At 45.7% G+C, this 19540-nt stretch overlaps 1 protein-coding gene across 3 annotated transcripts in view; it reads right to left on the bottom strand.

Moving 5' to 3' along the window:
- PPP6R3 (protein phosphatase 6 regulatory subunit 3) overlaps positions 1-19540 on the bottom strand; it is a 93625-nt gene that overhangs the window by 17268 nt on the left and 56817 nt on the right. For all 3 annotated transcript variants that reach the window (XM_015406926.1, XM_015406925.1, XM_015406924.1), the window contains exons 17-18: positions 8451-8569; positions 1203-1356 (exon numbers count right to left, since the gene is read on the bottom strand). In XM_015406926.1, coding sequence (XP_015262412.1) covers positions 1203-1356; positions 8451-8569 — 273 coding nt within the window. The remainder of the gene's footprint in view (positions 1-1202; positions 1357-8450; positions 8570-19540) is intronic.

Here is a 19540-nt window from a genome sequence, read left to right on the forward strand (position 1 = left end):
ACCCTTCTCTTGAAACACCAGTACTCATCTTGAGTTTTTAACTGACTCCTAAGGTCTTTAAAGGCAGTTTCTAACCATACCAGACCAGGGGTCTCTTCACTCTTCAGAGCTAACTCCCTGTTTGACTGGTAAAGAAATTCTCCTCTTACTAAAAGATGTATCCCTTTTCTTTGGCCTGAATGGGAGTCTTCATCTAACTACCCACTCATCTTTGCCAACTTTCCCCAGTTCTGTCTGTGTTAAACTGCTAAATTACAAATGAATTCTCCTCAACATTCTGCTCTAAAGTCTCTGCTCAGCTAATGCTAACCAATCAGATTGCTTAGAGTAGCCTGTCACTCAAGGCTCTGTTTCTGTGAAGAATTAACCCTTCAGAGTCCTTCAAATGTTTGCTTTTAAAAAGTGCAGTCTGTCACAACAGGTAACAAGAAGGCTATAAAATTCTGGTGCCTGGCTTGGTGCTACTTGCTCTGTTTTGGATCTTGAAAGATTCTACACAGAACTGAAGCCAGAAGCCCCCAACCCAAAAAAAAGTGTGGTGGTGTAATTTTCTATTGTTCATCTGAAGAACAAAGATTGTTTAAGGGCCTAATTATCACAAGCCATGTCACCTCAACTGTAATAAAACATGATTGAGGTTTATAAGATTATGCATGGGAAAGAGCAGGTAGAGAAAGAGGTACTTTTCTCCCTTTCTCACAATACAAGAACTCGTGGGCACTCCATGAAATTGCTGAGCGGTCGGGTTAGAACGGATAAAAGGAAGTACTTCTTCACCCAAAGAGTGATTAACACTTGGAATTCACTGCCACAGGAATGGACGGCGTCAAAAGGGAATTAGATAAGCATATGGAGCAGAGGTCCATCAGTGGCTATTAGCCACAAGGTATAGATAGGGACTCTGGGGCAAGTGATGCTCTGTCATCTTGGTGCTTGGGGGGGTCAACAGTGGGAGGGCTTCTAATGTCCTGGCCCCACTGGTGGACCTCCTGATGGCACTGGTATTTCTGGCCACTGAGTTTTGGACTGGATGGGCCTTTGGCCTGATCCAACATTGGCACCTCTTATGTTCTTATGTTCTTAATAGTTTCAAAGCAAAGCCACAATTTAACATTATCAGACAAAAGCATATACATCCTTCATATCTTGGCCTTTTCTTTAATTCAGTTAACAGTTTTTTCAGCAGCGTAGTACTTTCTTACCTTAGAGAAGATGTGAACTCTGAAAAGGAAGCCCATCCAGTTTCTTTTGCTGGTACAGGTTCTTCTGTGCTCCATACATCAGACCCAACAGAATCCAGATTGCTGCCATGTGTGGTTTCCATAGGAACATCAAAGTTAGCTGACCAATTAGGTGCTAGAAAGATTGGCACATTTATAATGCTATAAAACAGTCATCTAAATAGACAGTCTCTAAAGCAGAAACCATAAAATTAATTTGCGAAAGGCCTTTGATTTTTAAAATTAAGATCAAGAGGGAGACTTTGATCATCAACAAAATCTTCAACTCTCTGCAGGCTGTCTTACAGTGGGAGCACTGTGAGATAAATTTGCCTTTTGAAGGCAATTTATAATTTTAATTCTGCACTGTGAAGTTAACAAGGGCATGCTTACTGTTAAATATCAGGATTATTGTCATATTTGAAAGTTTTTCCAGAAACACTGGAAAAGTACTCCCAATATTTGATGTTAACTATGCCATTCTTGACTCCCTCATGCAAAATTAAAATGGAGGAAAGGCCTCCAGCTGATTGACTGCATGAGCCCTTTAAATTTTAAAGAGCCACTATTTCCTATGGGGTAGACCTGGCCTTGGAACTCTGTAGGCCAGGTCTATTCCTTAGGAAATAATGCCCCTTTAAAATGTAAAAGGCCCATGCCCCACCAACAAATGGGTGGTACTTTAAATAATGGGTGGCAGACCTCTGTAATTTCCCCTAGGAACTAATCGCCCTCTGAAGGCCAGGTCTACCACCTGTTTAGAGACCCCCACATGCATAAATGGGCACAGGGCCTTTAAATTTTAAAGGGCCATTACTTTCAATGGGAGTAGACCTGGCCTCCCAATTGAGAGCAGAGGCCCTTTTAAAATTTAAAGAGCAAGTGCACCATGAACCAGCTGGGGGGAGCACTCCCTCCTCCTTAGCCACTCCTTCCCTGACAGGATTCTGGATGCCAGTAATATCAGGAATGGTAATATAACCAGAATTGTGTCTGGGGGCAGCAGCAGTATCAGATACTGCCATCCCAATCCGATCCCCCAGAACACAGGGCATCTGTTCAGGTCAGCAGTATCTGACTGCACACCCCTACTAGAGACTGAGCTACTCCTCCATTCTGACTGATGAAAGTGCAGAACTTACTTACACCATCACCAACTTTTGTACTCCTATTGTTCCTCTGAAGAACAAGAACAAACAGAACATGCTCATCAACAGAACAAACCTCATTACAGAAAAACAGGTTGTTTACCTGTAACTGATGATCTTCGAGTGGCCACCTATGCATTCACACCTATGGGTTAAGGCGCCTGCGCCGACTCTGCTTCGGGAAACTTCTAACATGCGCAAAAGGATCTGGAGCCCCGCCTCCGAGCATGCGCAGGGACTCCAACCACACATGCCCAGAGGGTGGGGCCCCAGTATCCCACCACTTCCTTCTGACCACTGCCAACCCCAACAAGGAATGAACCTAAACAGGCTGACAGCGGTGGGGAAGGGGGGCAAAGTGTGAATGCATAGATGACCACTCGATCATCAGTTACAGGTAAGCAACCTGTTTATCTTCATTGTGGTCTCTATGCATCACACCTATGCAAGCTTAGGCCTACCTGGAGGAGGGTGCTTGCAGCATCTCAGGAGACCAAAGATTGCAGGATCGATCAGCCCATGTGAGAATGTCATGCATGCACATTCACAGTGTAATGTTCGATGAACGTGTTCGGAGTGGCCCACGAAGCTGCTTGGCAGATGTCTTGAAGGGGCACCCCCTTGAGAAAGGCCGTGGAAGTCAATATCACACGTGTAGAGTGAGTCCTAGGCTGAACAGGCAACAGCCTCTTATCTAAGAGATAACAAAGTTTAATGGCCTTGACAATCGTTTAGATAGTCTCTGAGTTGAGAACTTTTGACGTAGAGAATGCATAGTGTAGGACAGAAACAGATGAGGGTCTTTGTGAATCCTGCATGTTCTGTCCAAATAGAATAAGAGTACCCTCTTAACATCCAGCGTATGCCACAGGCACTCAACGTCAGATGTAGGGTTTGAATAAAAATCGGGTAGAATGACTTGCCTATGCAAGTCGAACTTGTAGACCACTTTTGGTAGGAAAGTAATATCTGGTGTCAATGTCACACCATCTGCCAAGAAACTCAGATATGGAGCATCATGCCTGAAAGCTAACAGGTCACTAACTTTACCAGCTGATGTGACTGCCAGTAGAAATGCCATTTTCCATGATAAAAATTTCAACTCACATGTAGCCATGGATTCAAAGGGCTTGCAGGTGAGTCTGCACAGTACAGTGGGCAAATCCCAAGCCTGGGCTGGCAATTTGAGTGGGGGTAGAGATGCAGTAGACCCCTCAAAAATCTCTTAGAGTCGGGATGGGCAAAGACTGAAGCATTGTCCAGTCTTGTGTGAAAAGCTGAGATAGCGGCCAAATACTCTGAGCGAAGAATGGCTGAGTCCGGCATCAGCAAGAGAGAGAATGAAATAAAAAATGCAAGGGATTCCAACTGAGGTAGGATTCCCCTCATAGGGTTGGAGAAAGGCAAGGAACTTGGAGCATTTGTATCTGTAAGAAGGGTGGGTGGAAAGCTTTCTGCTATTCAAAAGGATCATTGCTACTCTACTGGAAAGACTCCAAGCTGTTATGTTTAAGGTGGGGCACACTGTAATATAGTACCTGACCCTCCACAGAAGCAAATCTGTTGCACGTGGGAAATGCAGAAAAGTCTTGTTGGAGAGGTGTAGGAGCAGCAGAAGCCATGTTTGCCTCGGCCACCAAGGAGTCACAAGAATGCAATCCAGCCTGTGTCGCAGTATCTTGTCCAGCACCCTTGTGAGGAGAGGGATCGGTGGGAAAAGGAACAGCGACCTCCCGTTCCAAGGGATCATGAGACTGTCCCTCAGAGAAAGATGGTCCGTTCCCCCCCTGCAGCAGAACTGGGCACATCTGGAGTTTCATCGCGTTGCAAAAACATCTATCTGTGGTTGGCCCTATTGTTGAAATATGGGTCACAGGTATCTCCAGTTCAGCTCCCATTCATGTAACTGCATTGCGCCCCTGCTGAGTGCATCCACCCAGTGGTTCTGTGCACTCGGAAGATGGGTTGCTGATATCCAGATCTCGTGGCCAAGACACCAGTCCCAAAGAGTGAGAGCCAAGCAACATAGTTGGCGGGCCTTGCCTGTTTATATAAGCCAGTGCCGTAGTATTGTCCATCAGAATTGTCACTGTCCTTTTCTCAATCATCGGTAGGAAGGACTGAAGGGTGTATTGGATCATCAGGAGCTCTAAAAAGTTGATGTGGGATCCCCTCATGTGTGATTCCCATGGGGGCCCCACACAAAGGCCATTGAGATGCACCCCCCCAGCCCCACAACAAGGTGTCTGTGGTTACCATTATGGTAGGTGTCAGTGGATGGAAAAGAGCCCCTGTTAGAAGATTGGGAATGTTTTCTCACCACATTAGAGAATCCTTCATGTCTGTTGGTATTATAAGATGCTTGGACTGAGGATGTCTGGAGGGTATGAAAGTCCGGACAAATCAAAGTTGCAAGGGGCGCATATGAAATTTTGCCAAGGGCAAGACTCCCGTTGTAGCTGCCATGAGCCCCAGCAACCTTTGAACATCGAGAGCGGAGACCATGGGCGATAACCGGAGGGAGTGCGTCAAGGATACCAAAGTGTGAGTGCGTTAACTGGGGAAAAACACACTGCCTATGGTACAATTGATGGTTGCTCCTATGAAATTCAACCATTGAGAAGGGGTCAGACACGATGTTTTGTGGTTGACACGAAGTCCCAGTCTTCAAAGGACATTTAGGGTAAGCTGTACATTGCCCAACAAAAGGCTTTCGGACCTTGCTACCAAGAGCCAATCATCTATAAAGGGGAACACCATCACCCCCTGAAGTCTTATGTGAGCTGCCACCACCACCATTGTCTTTGTGGGTGCAGTCGAAAGACCAAATGGCAGGGCTGTATACTGGTAATGGTCCTCCCAGATAGGAAAGCAGAGAAACCATGTGTGAGGAGGGAAGATGTCGAGGTGGAAGTAAGCATCTTGTAAGTCCGATTGTGGCCATCTAAACCCCTAGTTCCATGAGGGTTAGAGCTTCTGGGAGTAAGTGGATCTGGATGAGGAGTGAGAGTGCCTAGATTTCCAGGAGTCATCTGGGGACTGTCTATTATATGGCCTCCTATTGTTCTGGGACGATGTCTTAGACCTTTGAGACTGGTATGAGGGGAAAACTCCCAGGCTCCATGACGTTTTGAGACTCTAATCCATATCTTGTAGAATGGAGTCAGTGGTGGAGTGGAAGAGACCTTGTCCATCAAAGGGCAGATCCTTGATAAACGCTCAGGTATCACACTGAAGAGATGTGGTACGAAGCCAGGAGTGATGGTGGAGGGCCATGGCAGACAACATAGTCTTGGAGCAGGTATCCAAGGTGTGCTTCGCAGAGTTGATTACCTGTTTTGCCAGTATCATGCCCTCCTGTATCATCTTGGCTTCATCACGATGTTGTTCAGGGAGGAGTGCAAGGAGAGATGACATCTGCTCCCATAGAGAATATTCATAGTGCCCCATACAAGTGACATAGTTTGACATCTTCCCGCCCAGAGTGCCGGCGGACTAAAAGCGACAGCCAAACACATCCAGCTTTTTACTCTCCTTTTTGGATGGGGTAGAATGCGGGTTTTTTATTCTTACAAGAGAGGGTGACCACCATAGAATTAGGTTTAGGGTGGTAACAGAGGAATTCCGCTCCTGCTTCTTGGATGTTATACATGTGGTCCAACCTTCTGGTAGAGACAGGAGTGGACAAGGGAGTAAGGAGAGTAATCACTGTCGAGGTATCAAGTTGGATGATATCAAATAGGGCATCAGTGACTTGAAGTTGAGGCTGAGTGATAGCAATGCCCAGTGAATGGGCCATCCACTTGATTAAGTCCCCATAAGAGTGGAGATCCTCCGAAGGGGAGATAGGAAGGTCTTCAGCAACCTGTTGACTAGAAGAGGGAACTGAAGGGATAGCTGGCATGCTGGAGCTCTCCTCGTCCGATTCACTCCCAGTGGAGTGAGATGACTCTTCCTTTCCTGACAATGCATATGGAGGTGGATTAACTTGCATCAGGAGTGGTGGTGGTATCACTGGCTGTGGTTGCACCGGAGCTGTCAGCCTCGGCGAAGTCAGTCTCAATTTCCTCTATGAGGGAGTGGCCATCGGTGTAGATGGATTCTCGCGGGCCTTTGGCAATACCGGTGCTAGTGTCATATGGTCTCATGCCGGAGAGCGGGCACGGTGAGAGATGCCCGAGCATTGGTCCCAGTCCATCAGCTTACTCGGATTCAGCCATAAAAGCGCAGGAGCCAATAGGAAGGCACTATATAGATTTATTTATTTATTTGATTTATACCCTGCCCTCCCGCCGAGATAATGAAGCTGTCTCTGGTCCCATGTCACCATCATGGTTGACTGTGGAATGGCGAAGGCAATCACAAGGAGATCGGTTCCTTCGTCTCAGGGAAGAACTGCTGTGGCGGGAAAGTCCTAAGCCTGGATCTCTGTCGGTGTCGATGACCGGCATTGATGAATGATCAGGATCAAGAGCATTCAGAAGCTGAGGCCTTGGAGCTCCGATGGGATGTCATTTGATGAGAGGGTACCTCTTTCATGTCCAAACCCAAGAACTGTAGATCACCCGGTACTGATCTGTGCATCGGAGAACCAAGTCGTCAAATTGGCGAGTCTAGTAGCATGATAGGTGGTATCTCTGGGACTGCCGACAGGTCTGCTGAAACAGAGCGAGGCAGGGGGCTATTGGCCTGTGTATCAGAGCTCATTGTGGCACTCACCAAAGTAGACTTCGAGCCAGGTTTAAGGAATTTGTGTTTCACCTTAGTATGGCTCCTGGTAGCTTTCTTTTTTTTTGGATGCTGGTGTTGACATCACCAATAGAGTAGTCGGTGTTGGCGGCTTCGATGCTGAGGGCCCACCAGTGGAAGAGGCATTGTCTAGTGCTTCCGATGATTGAGGCCAGTCTTTCGGTGTTGATCGATGCCAATCAGTCGGTGCCGATTGGAGCCAATCGTCTGATATCGATTTCGGGGTTACCTCAGTCGGAGTAGAAGTCATCACCTTTGGCCGAAGTGCAGACTCCAGGAGAGCCACTTGAACTCTGGCCGTTCTGTTCTTAGAGGTCTGGTTCAAAAACTTGGCACAGTGTCTGTCTTATGTGCCTCACCCAGACAAAGTAAACACAAGGAGTGGCCATCAGGCGGTGCTAGCTTGTACCCGCACTGGGTGCAACGCTTGAAAATCCCCCACTGATTTGCCATAGAAAGGAGGGCAAATCAGAAGGAAAAACGGGGGAAAGGTGGGGTCCGACTGAAGTCGGGAAGAAAAAACAACAAAACCTAACTTTTCCTTTTAGATGGAAGTACTAACAAAGGGGAGAAGAAAAGTGAGCAAAGGGAAAAGAAAAAAAACTACAGAAAACACAGTGGTCAGAAGAGAACTGGCGGGATACTGGGGCCCCGCTCTCTGGGCATGCGTGGTTGAAGTCCCTGTGCATGCTCGGAGGCGGGGCTTCGGATCCTTTTGAGCTTGTTAGAAGTTTAACAAATCGGAGTTGGCGCAGGTACCTTAACCCATAGGTGTGATGCATAGAGACCACAACGAAGATCATATACATTGATTTAACAAATACAATATGAGGATTATTATTTCCATCTTGAAATATTTCTAAGACTATTTTGCAAACAAGATTTTGGATCCCTGCGAACCCAGTGTCATTGCTCTCCCACATTTGTGCTTCAGCCTGAATTTTACCCATATGATGCTTTATGGCATGACTACATGCTTAAATACCTCTGAATCATAAATCTCATATATCACTTAGTTTAAATAGTCACTGCTTTAGCCACACATTCTTGCTTGTACATAGGATTTCCCCTGCAACTTTATATCCAAGATAACGACTATGCTGTTGCTTAAAGAGCCATTTAATCCCAAAATAACCAAACAAATGCAAGTCCAAAGTAGCCTTACTTAAAAGTTCAGATTTACCACTGATCAGGTGAACAAATTAGAATGTGGGCCCTTATATTAACACTGACATTAATAAGAATCTCAACAAAAAAGTTAAGTGTTTTCTCACTTCTGGTGACAATGGCCCACGGCATGGATCCAGTGTTTTATAGGTGAGAAGCAACTTACGTTCATTTAAATCTACTTCCATCTTGTCTTCTGTATTGTTGCTTGAGTCAAACAAGTCTTGCTTTGCTCCATCCTCTTCTTCAGAATCTGTACTTTCTTCACTGTCTGTACTGCCTGAGCTTTTTATTTTTTAAAGAGAGAGACAGACACTGTGAGGAACTCCCTTATTCCTGAGTATGTGGGGTTTGGTGTCTTTTTTAACCTTTCACAGGCTGGAGCAGGCTTATTTTCCACTGACACTGTCTGCCAGCCTCTGTATCTCAGGATTACACAGTTTTTCTTCTATCTCGGATTAAGCTACTTACTGTCTCTGGGGCTTTTTATGAACACTGCCTTTTTTCTTCTTTTTTTTAATAGGATGGAGCTTAATGTTTAACTTAGATCCTGTCAGACACTGAGGCACATGCAATTTGGAACAGTAAAATCAACTGAAGATTTTATTTACAAGGATAGGCAGGCAGGGAATATATATTTACAAGAAGCTTAGGTTTGTGGATACGTTGTTTCAGATGGAATAATTCAGCTTTAAGTTAGTTCCTTTATAAACAGTCAATTCAGATGTCACAGTACAAACCACACTTTCACTCTCAACTCAACCCCTGTGCTGTTTTAGACGACCAGGTTTTGGGTGGACTCCTCAGGTATTCTCCCCCTTTACAGGGAAACACCTCCACTGTGCCCTGGTTTAGATATTGGACTCTCACCAGTCCAACAAACACTCTTGGCACACACCAAATCCGCCAAACCAGACTCTCTTTCCAGCAGGGTACAAACTCTTAGTGAGATGAATGTGTCTCTTTTGTTTCACCACAAGGAGTTTATCTTTCTTTTAAGACTCCTTAGTTGTCACCAGGGCTATTTTTGGGCACGAACACACAGGAACGGCGTTCCGGCTGGCTCCTGAATTGGCCACGCCCAGCAGGAACTTATTAGCATAATAGGCCACACCCAACAGCAGAAACTCATTAGGATTGGCTACATTAGGGGTGTGTGGCCTAACATGCAAAGAAGTTCCTGCTACAAAAAAAGCTCTGGGTTTTGACAACAAACAAGGTAAACAGAATAAGAAGCAAAAGGTGGGTGTGGCTGGATGACCACACTTCTGGTAACATGTGGGTGGGGCCTAATATGCTAATGAGTGGTACTGTCAGGGGTGTGGCCCAATATGCTAATGAGTTTCTGCTATTGGGTGTGGCCTATTATGCGAATGAGTTCCTGCTGGGCTTTTTCTACAAAAAAAGCCCTGGTTGTCACTGTAGTATACAACTACATTTGGCTCTTCTCAGGTTCCCTTAATCTGGGAATCTGTAGAGAGATCTCCTCTGCTCTTGGGCTAAGCAATGTCCAACATGACTTGTCAGTCCCCTGGCACAGAACCAACTCCCTAAGAACCAACTGCCAGGCTCAACTGCCAAACTCCAACTGTCAAGAGTTTTTTTCTTCTTCATTAGAACCCTCCCCTGAGTTCTGCGTCAGGATTACGTCATCCCTGCTAGTCATGTGACTGCAGATGACTTGTCTTGCAGGCTGATCTCAAGCCTGGAATCCGTTACAGAAAGATTATTACTTCCACTAAATGCGATTGTCTCCTTTTCTAACACAAAGCAGGGTTCCACAGGGAGGCAGAAGAGTAAGAAAAATCTGATGGACCCGCTTGAATGAAGGATTGACCATCTTTTCACGCATACATTATCAACAGCAACAGAGCAGGGAAGCGTATTCTTTCACTTCCATTAGTTGCCGATGTCCCACTTTTTAATAGCCTACTACAGTACCCTGTGGGGATGTGGACCTCAAAAAAAAAATTGGTATTATTCCAGAGGACAGAATCCAAGGTACAGCAACCTGGCAAGCTGAGACCAAGCCCCAGCAAGACAAAGACACAGTAAAATTAAAGGGGGGGGGGGATATTCTGGAAGCCTTAAAACACTGACTCCTGATATTCCCAGTTACTCCCAAATATTTCTGGGATTTTTCCCGGTATCCTGAAAAATCCCAGATAACATTAGAACACCCAAATAAATACAGAAACTACAAATATGCTGCTTTTTGGATATATATTTGCACAGGAAATATCTGAAGGCAAATCCCTAGTACCCAGTACATGGAATCCTTAAGGCTTTTAAAGGTTTTGCTTAATTTGACATTTAGAAATCCCCCACTTCTTTCCTCATAGTTGTTGTTGTTGTTGTTCAGTCGAGTCTTGACTCTTCGCGACCCCATGGACCAGATCACGCCAGGCCTTCCTGTCTTCCGCCGTCCTCTGAAGTTCATGTTTGTTGCATCTATGACACTGTCTAACCATAGTAACTCATAGTAACCGGTTCCAAAATGAAAATGGAATGACAGTGCAGAGCCAGAGGGCAGAAAATCCTGCAAATGTCAAGGAACCATAGGACAGAAGTCTTCAAACTGTCCCTTACTGCCTGGTTGGAAACTGGTTAGGGGCAACCCAATTGTAATGTGATATAAAAGAGAGGACGATCATGACCCTCTGCCATGGTGAGATCAGAGTCAACCGCAACTAACCTTGGTCCAGGTTCCCTTAGTCATGCCTGCACAGGCAGGCTCAAGGCGGGGTACAATAGTTTAAAATACAATAAAATACAATAAATACTATCATAAAATTTCAAACCACAAATAAATTACATAAAGTGCAGTTGAGTACAGATGGCGAATTTTTATGAGGTGGTCCGATGAAGCTAGGGCGGTGTCCGAAGTTGTTCTGAACGCCAGCAGCATGGTGGCTGTAACAGTCCACTTGTCGAGAGCTCATTCATCAGCGATGGCTCCTAATCAAAAGCCTGGTGGAAGAGCTCCATTTTACAGGCCCTGCGGAACTGTAACAGGTCCTGCAGGGCCATGATGTCTTCCAGGAGCTCATTCCACCAGTTTGGAGCCTCCACTGAGAAGGCCCTCGTTCTGGTAACGGCCAATCTGGTGACTTTTGGGCCAAGGAGAGTCACCCTGACTTCACTGCTCTCTGGGGGATATATGGGGAAAGGCGGTCCTTCAGGTAGGTTGGCCCCCGACTATATAGGGCTTTAAAGGTCAAAACTAGCACCTTGAAGCGAATCCGGTATGCTATTGGCAGCCAGTGCAGTGCCTTCAGCACAGGCCGGATGTCCTCTCGTATAGAGAGGCCCATCAACAGCCTGGCTGCTGCATTTTGCACCAGCTGCAGCTTCTGGATTTGGGACAAGGGCAACCCCATGTAGAGAGCATTGCAGTAGTCCAATCTTAAGGTGACCATAGCATGGATCACCATTGGCAGGTCATTGCGTTCGAGGAAGGGAACCAACTGCCTAATCAGCCGTAGATGGAAAAAGGCTGCCTTGGCAGTGGCTGCTACCTGGGCCTCCATTGTTAAGGCGGCATCGGCATCCAGGAGCACTCCCAAACTCCTGACCCTCCACGCTGGCACCAACAGTGCCCCATTGAAGGTCGGTAATAGGATCCCTACCTCCGCTCTGACTCAGGCACAGGACCTCCGTATTCATCAGATTCAATTTCAATCGACTCAGTCTAAGCCAGCCCGTGACGTCCTGAAGCGCCCGGTCCAGGTCATCTGGGGTAGAGTTGGACTGACCGCCCACCTACAGATATAGCTGGGTGTCATCTGCGTATTGGTGACACCCTAGCCTATGCCTCCGGGCAATCTGGGCAAGGGGGCGCATGTAGATGTTAAATAACATCGGGGATAGCATCGCCCCTTGGGGAACCCCACACACCAGCGGGTACCTCTGAGACGTCTGCTCCCCAAGTGCCACCCTCTGTCCACAACCTTGTAGGAAGGAGACAAGCCATTGCAAGGCAAGTACCTGAATCCCAGTGTTGACGAGGTGGTGGATCAGTAACTGATGGTCAACCATATCAAACGCCGCCAACAGGTCCAACAACAACAGTACTGCCGTACCACCCCGATCTAGATGCCTCCGGAGGTCGTCTGTGAGGGCGACCAGAGCTGTCTCAGTCCCATGGCCCGGACGGAAGCCGGTGTCAGCTCACTGCCATAAAGGCTAATGTGGAGGGGGAAGGGATTCCTTGGAATGTAACTTTCACTTTCTTGCTGTCTGGCTGCTGCTCCCTTATCTGTATGGCTTATGTGTATGACCTTGGTTCCTAGCTGTAACATCATCCTCTGGGAACGAGGGGTCCTTAGATTTTGGAGGGCCCCGCTTCTTTCCCTGACTGACTCTCTGCCACCCTGTGCCCTCCTTTGAACCCTGTATATCTGTCTACCCCAAGCTTTTTACTTTAGTCTTAACACGGATCCTGAAGTAGTGACATTCTGCCAATACTGATCAATAAATTTTCCTTCTAAAGAAGCAAGTCACTGATTCTGATTGCTGCAGGAGTCCGACAGCTGGACTAGAAAGGGTCAAGCATGGAAGTTCGCGGGGAGGGCAGGATAGAAATATAATAGTAAATAAAATAAACTGCCATCCATAAAGCTCTCCGACTGAATTGCCACCGCTTTCTCAAGTAATTTGCCCAAATAGGGCAAATTTGAAACCAGCCAATAGTTAGCCAATTCGGCTGGGTCCAAGGATGGTTTTTTCAGGAAAGGGTGGACCAATGCTTCCTTGAGTGCCCCCAGGAACCGTCCCTCAATGAAGGACATGTTGATAATATCCCTGAGGGCACCTTGAAACCCTTCATGACCAGCTATAAGTCACAAAGGGCATGGATAAGGCTGCACGTGGTTGGGCATACCGTTGAGAGCAGTCTGTCGACTTCTTTAAGGCTGCGTGGACTGAAATAATCCAGAATGGGACCAGAAGACATGCATGGGGCCTCAAGTTCGCTCACTGTCTCAACTGTGGCGGGGAGGTTGCGGCGGAGCAACAAGACTTTATCTGCGAAATAGCTCATAAAAGCCTCACAGCCGATATCTAATTCCCTAAATTTGGTCTGCCATATGGCAGATCTGTAAACAACGGAATTCTTCTAAACAATTGTGCCGGGCATAAGGTTGCAGACGCAATCATGGCCGCATAGAACTCTCTCTCTGCGGCTTTGACTGCCATCTCATAGGCTCTCATAAATGTCCTATAAGATGCTCTTGTTGCTTTGTCGTGGGCACACCGCCACCATCTCTCTAGTCGTCTGAGCCCTCATTTCATCAGCCACAGCTCCTGGGTAAACCAAAGAGCCCACTTAAGAGCGAGGGCACAGAGGGCGTCGGGGAGCGATCTCGTCGATGCCTGCCGAGAGTCGACCATGCCAATCCTCGACTAGCTCATTCAATGAGCCACCAGGGGGCATAGGTTCCTACAGAGCCATCTGAAGCCACTCTGGGTCCATTTGGCTCCACGGGCGAGCTAAAATATGCTTGCGGCCCAAACAAGGTCGGGGTGGCATGTTCACACGGGCCTTCAGATTTGCTGGTATGCCTGAAATTCTAGGCTGTGCAACAATCAAGGGACCCTTATACTATCCCCTATTGAGCAGAACGCTGAAACCCTTACATTTATTTAAAATATTTGGATAACACCTTGTCCAAATTCAGTTCTGGGTGACTCCCACCCATCTAAAAGAAACTACAAAAAGCACAGCTAGCATTTTTTTAAAAGTAGCTGTGTTAAAGCTAAAGAAAAGCCACTGAAAACTTAATTAGTCAAAAATGTTAGAATCTCAGTCTACAAAATGTATCGTCAAATAGGAAACCAATCAAAAAATAATTAATGAAGGTGCAGGAAAATAAATTTAGCCTGGTGCCAAAAATCTATCAGGTTTGGCAACAGGCAGAGCAATAGCAGGAAGGCTTTCCATAACATGGGCACTGCAACAGAAAAGGGCCATGTCCTTAGCTGCCACCGATATTGCCTCCCAAAGTAAAGGCTTGTGAAATAGGGCCTCAGATTATAACTTCAAAAGACAACAGTGATACCACTACTAATAATGATGCCAAAGTTACCTTTTACACCCATCACAACTCCAACACAAAGAAAGGCTCCCTGTGATTACCTTGTTTAAACATTAAAAAATAGGTTGAAAAATATGGTCACAGATCTCCCACAAACATGCAGTTCAGACCATGGTCCAAAGTACATGCCATCAGACTAGACAGCAAGACATGCAGTGGACAGCACTTTCTGCAAGTATTCTAGGCCAAGGATATGATCTGTGATGAGCCTTTTCTGTTGCTATGGAGCAGCCTCCCAGAAAGGGTAAGGCAGGCACCTACCCTTGCGGCCTTCCAGCCAGGACATAAAGGACAGTTATTTTAAAAGCTTATGGGGTAGCTTAAATGGGCTCTATCAACTGTTTTTAATTCATTTATTAGATGGTTATGTCTGTATTAAACATACGGCCTTGAATTCTGATTGAGTTGGGAGAAAAGAAAGATATATAAATGTTCTAAAAGAATAAATATGGATGTTACAGTTCATAAGCAGCAAGGGATATGCAATCCAGTGTGTTTTAGTTGCATGTTTATAGAGTACTAGGAATAAATACAATGAGCACTCAGCGTCAATTTGCTGTGGTGACCTCAGCAGGGTATAATGACACAGAGCTTACCGTCTTCTCCAGAGAAATTGATCTTTGCCATCTGAAGAGCAGTTGTAATTCTGAGTGATATCCAGCCCCCACCTGGAGATTGGCAACAATGGTTCCCCAGGAGGAACTGGCTGGTTTGGAGGGTGGAGTCTATGGCATTGTACCTGTCTTGAGGTCCCACCGCTCCTCAAACCTCACCCTCTCCAGGCTCCACACCTCAAATCTCCAGGACTTTCCCAATGTGGAGTTGGCAACCCTATCTCCTTCCCAGCTAACCATCAACCTGCCATTATCTGTCCCTCTGACTTCAGCTTTCCATCTCCTTCCCCCTCCTCCCTGGAGAGCAGTTGTAATTCTGAGTGATCTCCAGCCCTCACCTGGAAATTGGCAATAATGGTTCCCCAGGAGGAAAAGTACAGCCTTTCTCTGCAATGGGGACCAAAGCAACATACATCATTCTCCTCTCCCCCTTTTGATCTGCACAATAACCCTGGTGAGGTAAGTTAGGCTGAAAGCCTGTGACCGGTCTGAAATCACCCACTCAGCTTCCACAGCAAGAACCTGGGTCTGGTAGACCCTGCTCTGAAGTGCTGCTAGGCCACACTGGCTGTGGTATCGCCTGGTATCACAACTGAACTCCAGACAACAGATCTCTCTCTCCCCCTGGAGAAAATAACTGCTTTGGAGGGTGACCTGTATGGCATTCTGTTCAGCTAAGGCTGCTCCACTGCCTAAACTCTCGCTTCCATAGATTCCACCACAAAATTTCCCAACCTGGAGCTGGCAATCCTAATCAGGACTGGCCCAGTGAGTTTTCTCCCAAAGACCAAAATAGGTGTGGGAAAGGGTCTCCTCTCCCTGCCTCTTACTCACAGAACCAAGCTTGGTTACCTAGCAACAGGCACTGAGGGGAAAGTAGGCTTACCAGCTCTGAGTAGGGAAATACCTGGAGATTTGGGGGGGTGGATCCTGTGGAGGGCAGCATTTGGGGAGGGGAAAGACTCAGCAGGGTATAATGCCATAGGGTCTACCCTCCAAAGCAGCCATTTTCTCCAGGGGAACTGATCTCTGTCATCTGGAGATCAATTGCAACTGTGGAAGGGGAAAGTCAGTCGCACAGCAGGAGGCTAAAGAGAATGGTCTGATGGCTGATGGCCCACCTCAGTAGCCAACCAGCCATGGTGGAGCCAAGCAGGAGAGACAGCCGTTTTCTCAGTTTATTCTGACAGGAAAGTGGCTAAACTAGCAGTGGGTGGGAGAGAGTAGTAGTACTCTTGATTGGCAGCTGATGGGCCAATGGCTGATGGAACACACTGCACAGCCAATGGTAGAGCTGGAAATAGCCAATACTTAAGGGAATTATATATATATAGGATTCTATACGTGATAATTTATGTTGCCAGCAATGCTCCCTCTAAGATGTGGAGTCTTGTGAGCAAACATTCTACTTTGTGAGCTACTGGCATGAAAGGCAAGTAATTTGGCTACTGCATAAATGAGTTTGCTCTGAAGGCGAGAAAAAGGACAGCACCAAAGGCGAGAAAAAGGACAGCACCAAAGAAAGTGAAGAAGAAGGAGCAGTGGCATCTTCAGATGAGAACTCAGATTCCAAATCAGGGGCAGCTGCCCCGAAGACAAACTATCTTTTGAGGAAGAAAAAGTATAAAAAATGAGATGTTATTACACTCTGAAAGCTCTTACAATGTATTGTTATAATTGTTTCTTGGATTGCTCTTTAAGAAGTCAGAAGTGGTGGTGTTTAAATTTATTTTATAGTATAAAATGACTACTAGATGACCACATTCAATGAACGTGAATCGATCTTTTAGCTAAAAGCTAATTTGTTAAGCAGTATGTATGACCACCATCTCTTGGGTTTTTAGTGGGTTTTCTTTACTTTCTCCCATAGTATGTAGATCCCTCCCCCATTTTTCGTTGTAGTTTACAGAAAATGCAAATAAAAAAATCCCCTACAGGGGGCATAAAAAAATGAGTTTGCTCCGGAGCCATCCTTCCTGAGCTAAGACAAAATGTGTAAGCCAGAGGCTGAAAAACTGTAAGCTAGCTCACACTAACTCAGCTTAGAGGGAAACCTGGTTACCAGTTCTAAACCTTCAAGGGAAGAAGCAGGATATAAACTTCAAATGAAAAGGATTTCCTCTTCTGTGAGGATCAGTATAAGATTCTCTTCTACTACAGGGGTGGAAACTAGTCAGAGGGTCAGAAATACTGATTTTACTGACCAAAATTCCAAAAAAACTGGCCAAATACTGACAAAAAAATGACAAATCACTGAACAATTTAATGTCAGCCTACTGATAAGATAGTGTTTTAAATGTAAAACTAGGACTTCATTAAAAATTATTATCTGGCTTCCGCCAGCCCCATAGTTAGATGTGACCCAGATAAAAGGATTGCATATCCTTTTTATTGAATGTTTTAATGAATAGAGGACAATGTTTTCATTATTGTACAAAATTTAAGGCAAAAAAGATTCCCTTTTAAAAATAATCACATACTGCAGATAATAAAACAGCAAAAACATATTAAAAACCAAACATAAAGTAATAATTATGACAACAAAACATAATTACTATAAGGTAAGACTTGTCTTTGCTTTTACTTTAGCTTTTGTTTTTTGATGAAAAAAGAACCAGCCAGCAGCCTGCCATCCTTGGTGGAGACCTGGGCATTGGAACACCCCAATTGTCCTGAGTGATTTCAATGTCCATGCGGACGATGTGGCCTCAGGCGATGGACCTAGTGTCATCTGTGGTGGCGCTGAGACTCTCCCAATATGTAACGACTCCCACTTGCCGGGCCGGACACATGCTCGATCTGATGGTCACCTTGAGACTGGACTACTGTAATGCTCTCTACATGGGGCTGCCCTTGACCCAAGTCCAGAAGCTACAGGTAGTGCAAACTGCTGCAGCCAGGCTTCTGATGGGCCTCCCTATGCGGGAGCACATCCAGCCTGTGCTGAAAGCACTGCACTGGCTGCCGATAGCATACCGAATTCGCTTCAAGGTGCTGGGACTTACCTTTAAAGCCCTTTATGGTCAGGGGCCCACATACTTGAGGGAATGCCTTTCCCCACATGTTCCTCAGAGAGCACTGCACTCAGGGTCACAAAATCGATTGGCCTCCCAGGTCCTAAAGATGCCAGGCTGGCCACAACCAGGGCCAGGGCCTTCTCAGTGGTGGCTCCGTACTGGTGGAATGAGCTCCCAGAAGAGATCAGGGCCCTCGGGACCTTTTACAGTTCCGCAGGGCCTGCAAGATGGAGCACTTCCACCAGGCCTTTGACTAAGAAGCTGCACCAAATAACATCAAACAACTGAGAAGTGACAGTGCCCTGGGCCTTGGCTTACCACCAACAGCCTGTGCTGTTGCCTAAATATAAAGACCAAGACGAGCCAACCATCTGATTACAACACTAGTATTGGTTCCGCCTTCTGTAAGCATTGTTATAAGTACCTGATTATTTACTAGCACTTTATGATAATGTAGTTTTATTATTTGTTTTAAGATTGTATATAATTTGTTACCTATATGGTTTAATCTCTTTGTAAGCCGCCCTGAGCCTGCTCTAGCGGGGAGGGCAGGGTATAAATAAAGTTATTCACGAACTCTTTTGTTTCTCAACACTTTTCTGCACTGCATCCACAAGCATTTTTCCCCTTGTCCTCTTCTTCCATTGCTTTCTCAACTCCTTCTAGCATGAGCTGTGCCATGTTGAGTCCCAAAATATCCATCACCTCTACTTTCATTGTCTCATGTTTTAAGAGGTGAATTATGTTTCTATACTTTGTGGAAGATCTCACCAAATCACTTTTACTCTTTGGAACAAAGTCCTTAAAGTACTTCATAACTAAACTGAAAACAATCTGTCTTCTCACTGGGAAGTCATCATGTTTCCCCAAAAATGTAGTAATGAAAACGGGAAAACACAAACTGCATTCACAAAAATCAAAGAAATACTGACCATTTAAAAAAACAACAACTGACAAATTACTGACCAAGATGAAAAAACTGACTTTTACTGACCATTTTCCACCCCTGCTACTACTATAACTACGACCCAAGTAAAAGGCTCAACAAGGTGAAAGCACCATCATTCCTGCCACATGCCAGCTTTTTCCTCACCATGCCCATGAACTTTAGGATTACCTAAAGGCCTGTGAAAAAACACCCTGCCCCTTTAATAAAGTCTTAATGGACGGAAGCAGTTGAAGCTTTTAATGGCATAGAAATAAAATCTCCTGGTAAATATCATCCCAGTAATCCTCTATTAAAGGACCAGGACATTTTTTCTCCAGGCCTGTTGGCAACCCCAATGTGCTTTAATAGAAAGTATCTTCAGAGATCAGAGGACAGGAACTGCAACGATCTCTAACCTTCTAAGCAGAGTTACACTGTACTGAGCCAATGGACTTCAATGGACTCAGAACTATATAACTGGTTAGGATTCCGCTGTAAATCAAGGAAGCAAAGGGGGGAAATATGAGGGTGCCATTTTTAAACTCAAGCATCAGCATTCTAGCAAAAGCCGGTCCTCGTCACCGCAGCAGTGTTCCAAGACC

Source organism: Gekko japonicus, unplaced genomic scaffold (genome assembly GCF_001447785.1).
Source record: "Gekko japonicus isolate JY-2015 unplaced genomic scaffold, Gekko_japonicus_V1.1 scaffold1331, whole genome shotgun sequence".
Taxonomy (NCBI): Eukaryota; Metazoa; Chordata; class Lepidosauria; order Squamata; family Gekkonidae; genus Gekko; species Gekko japonicus.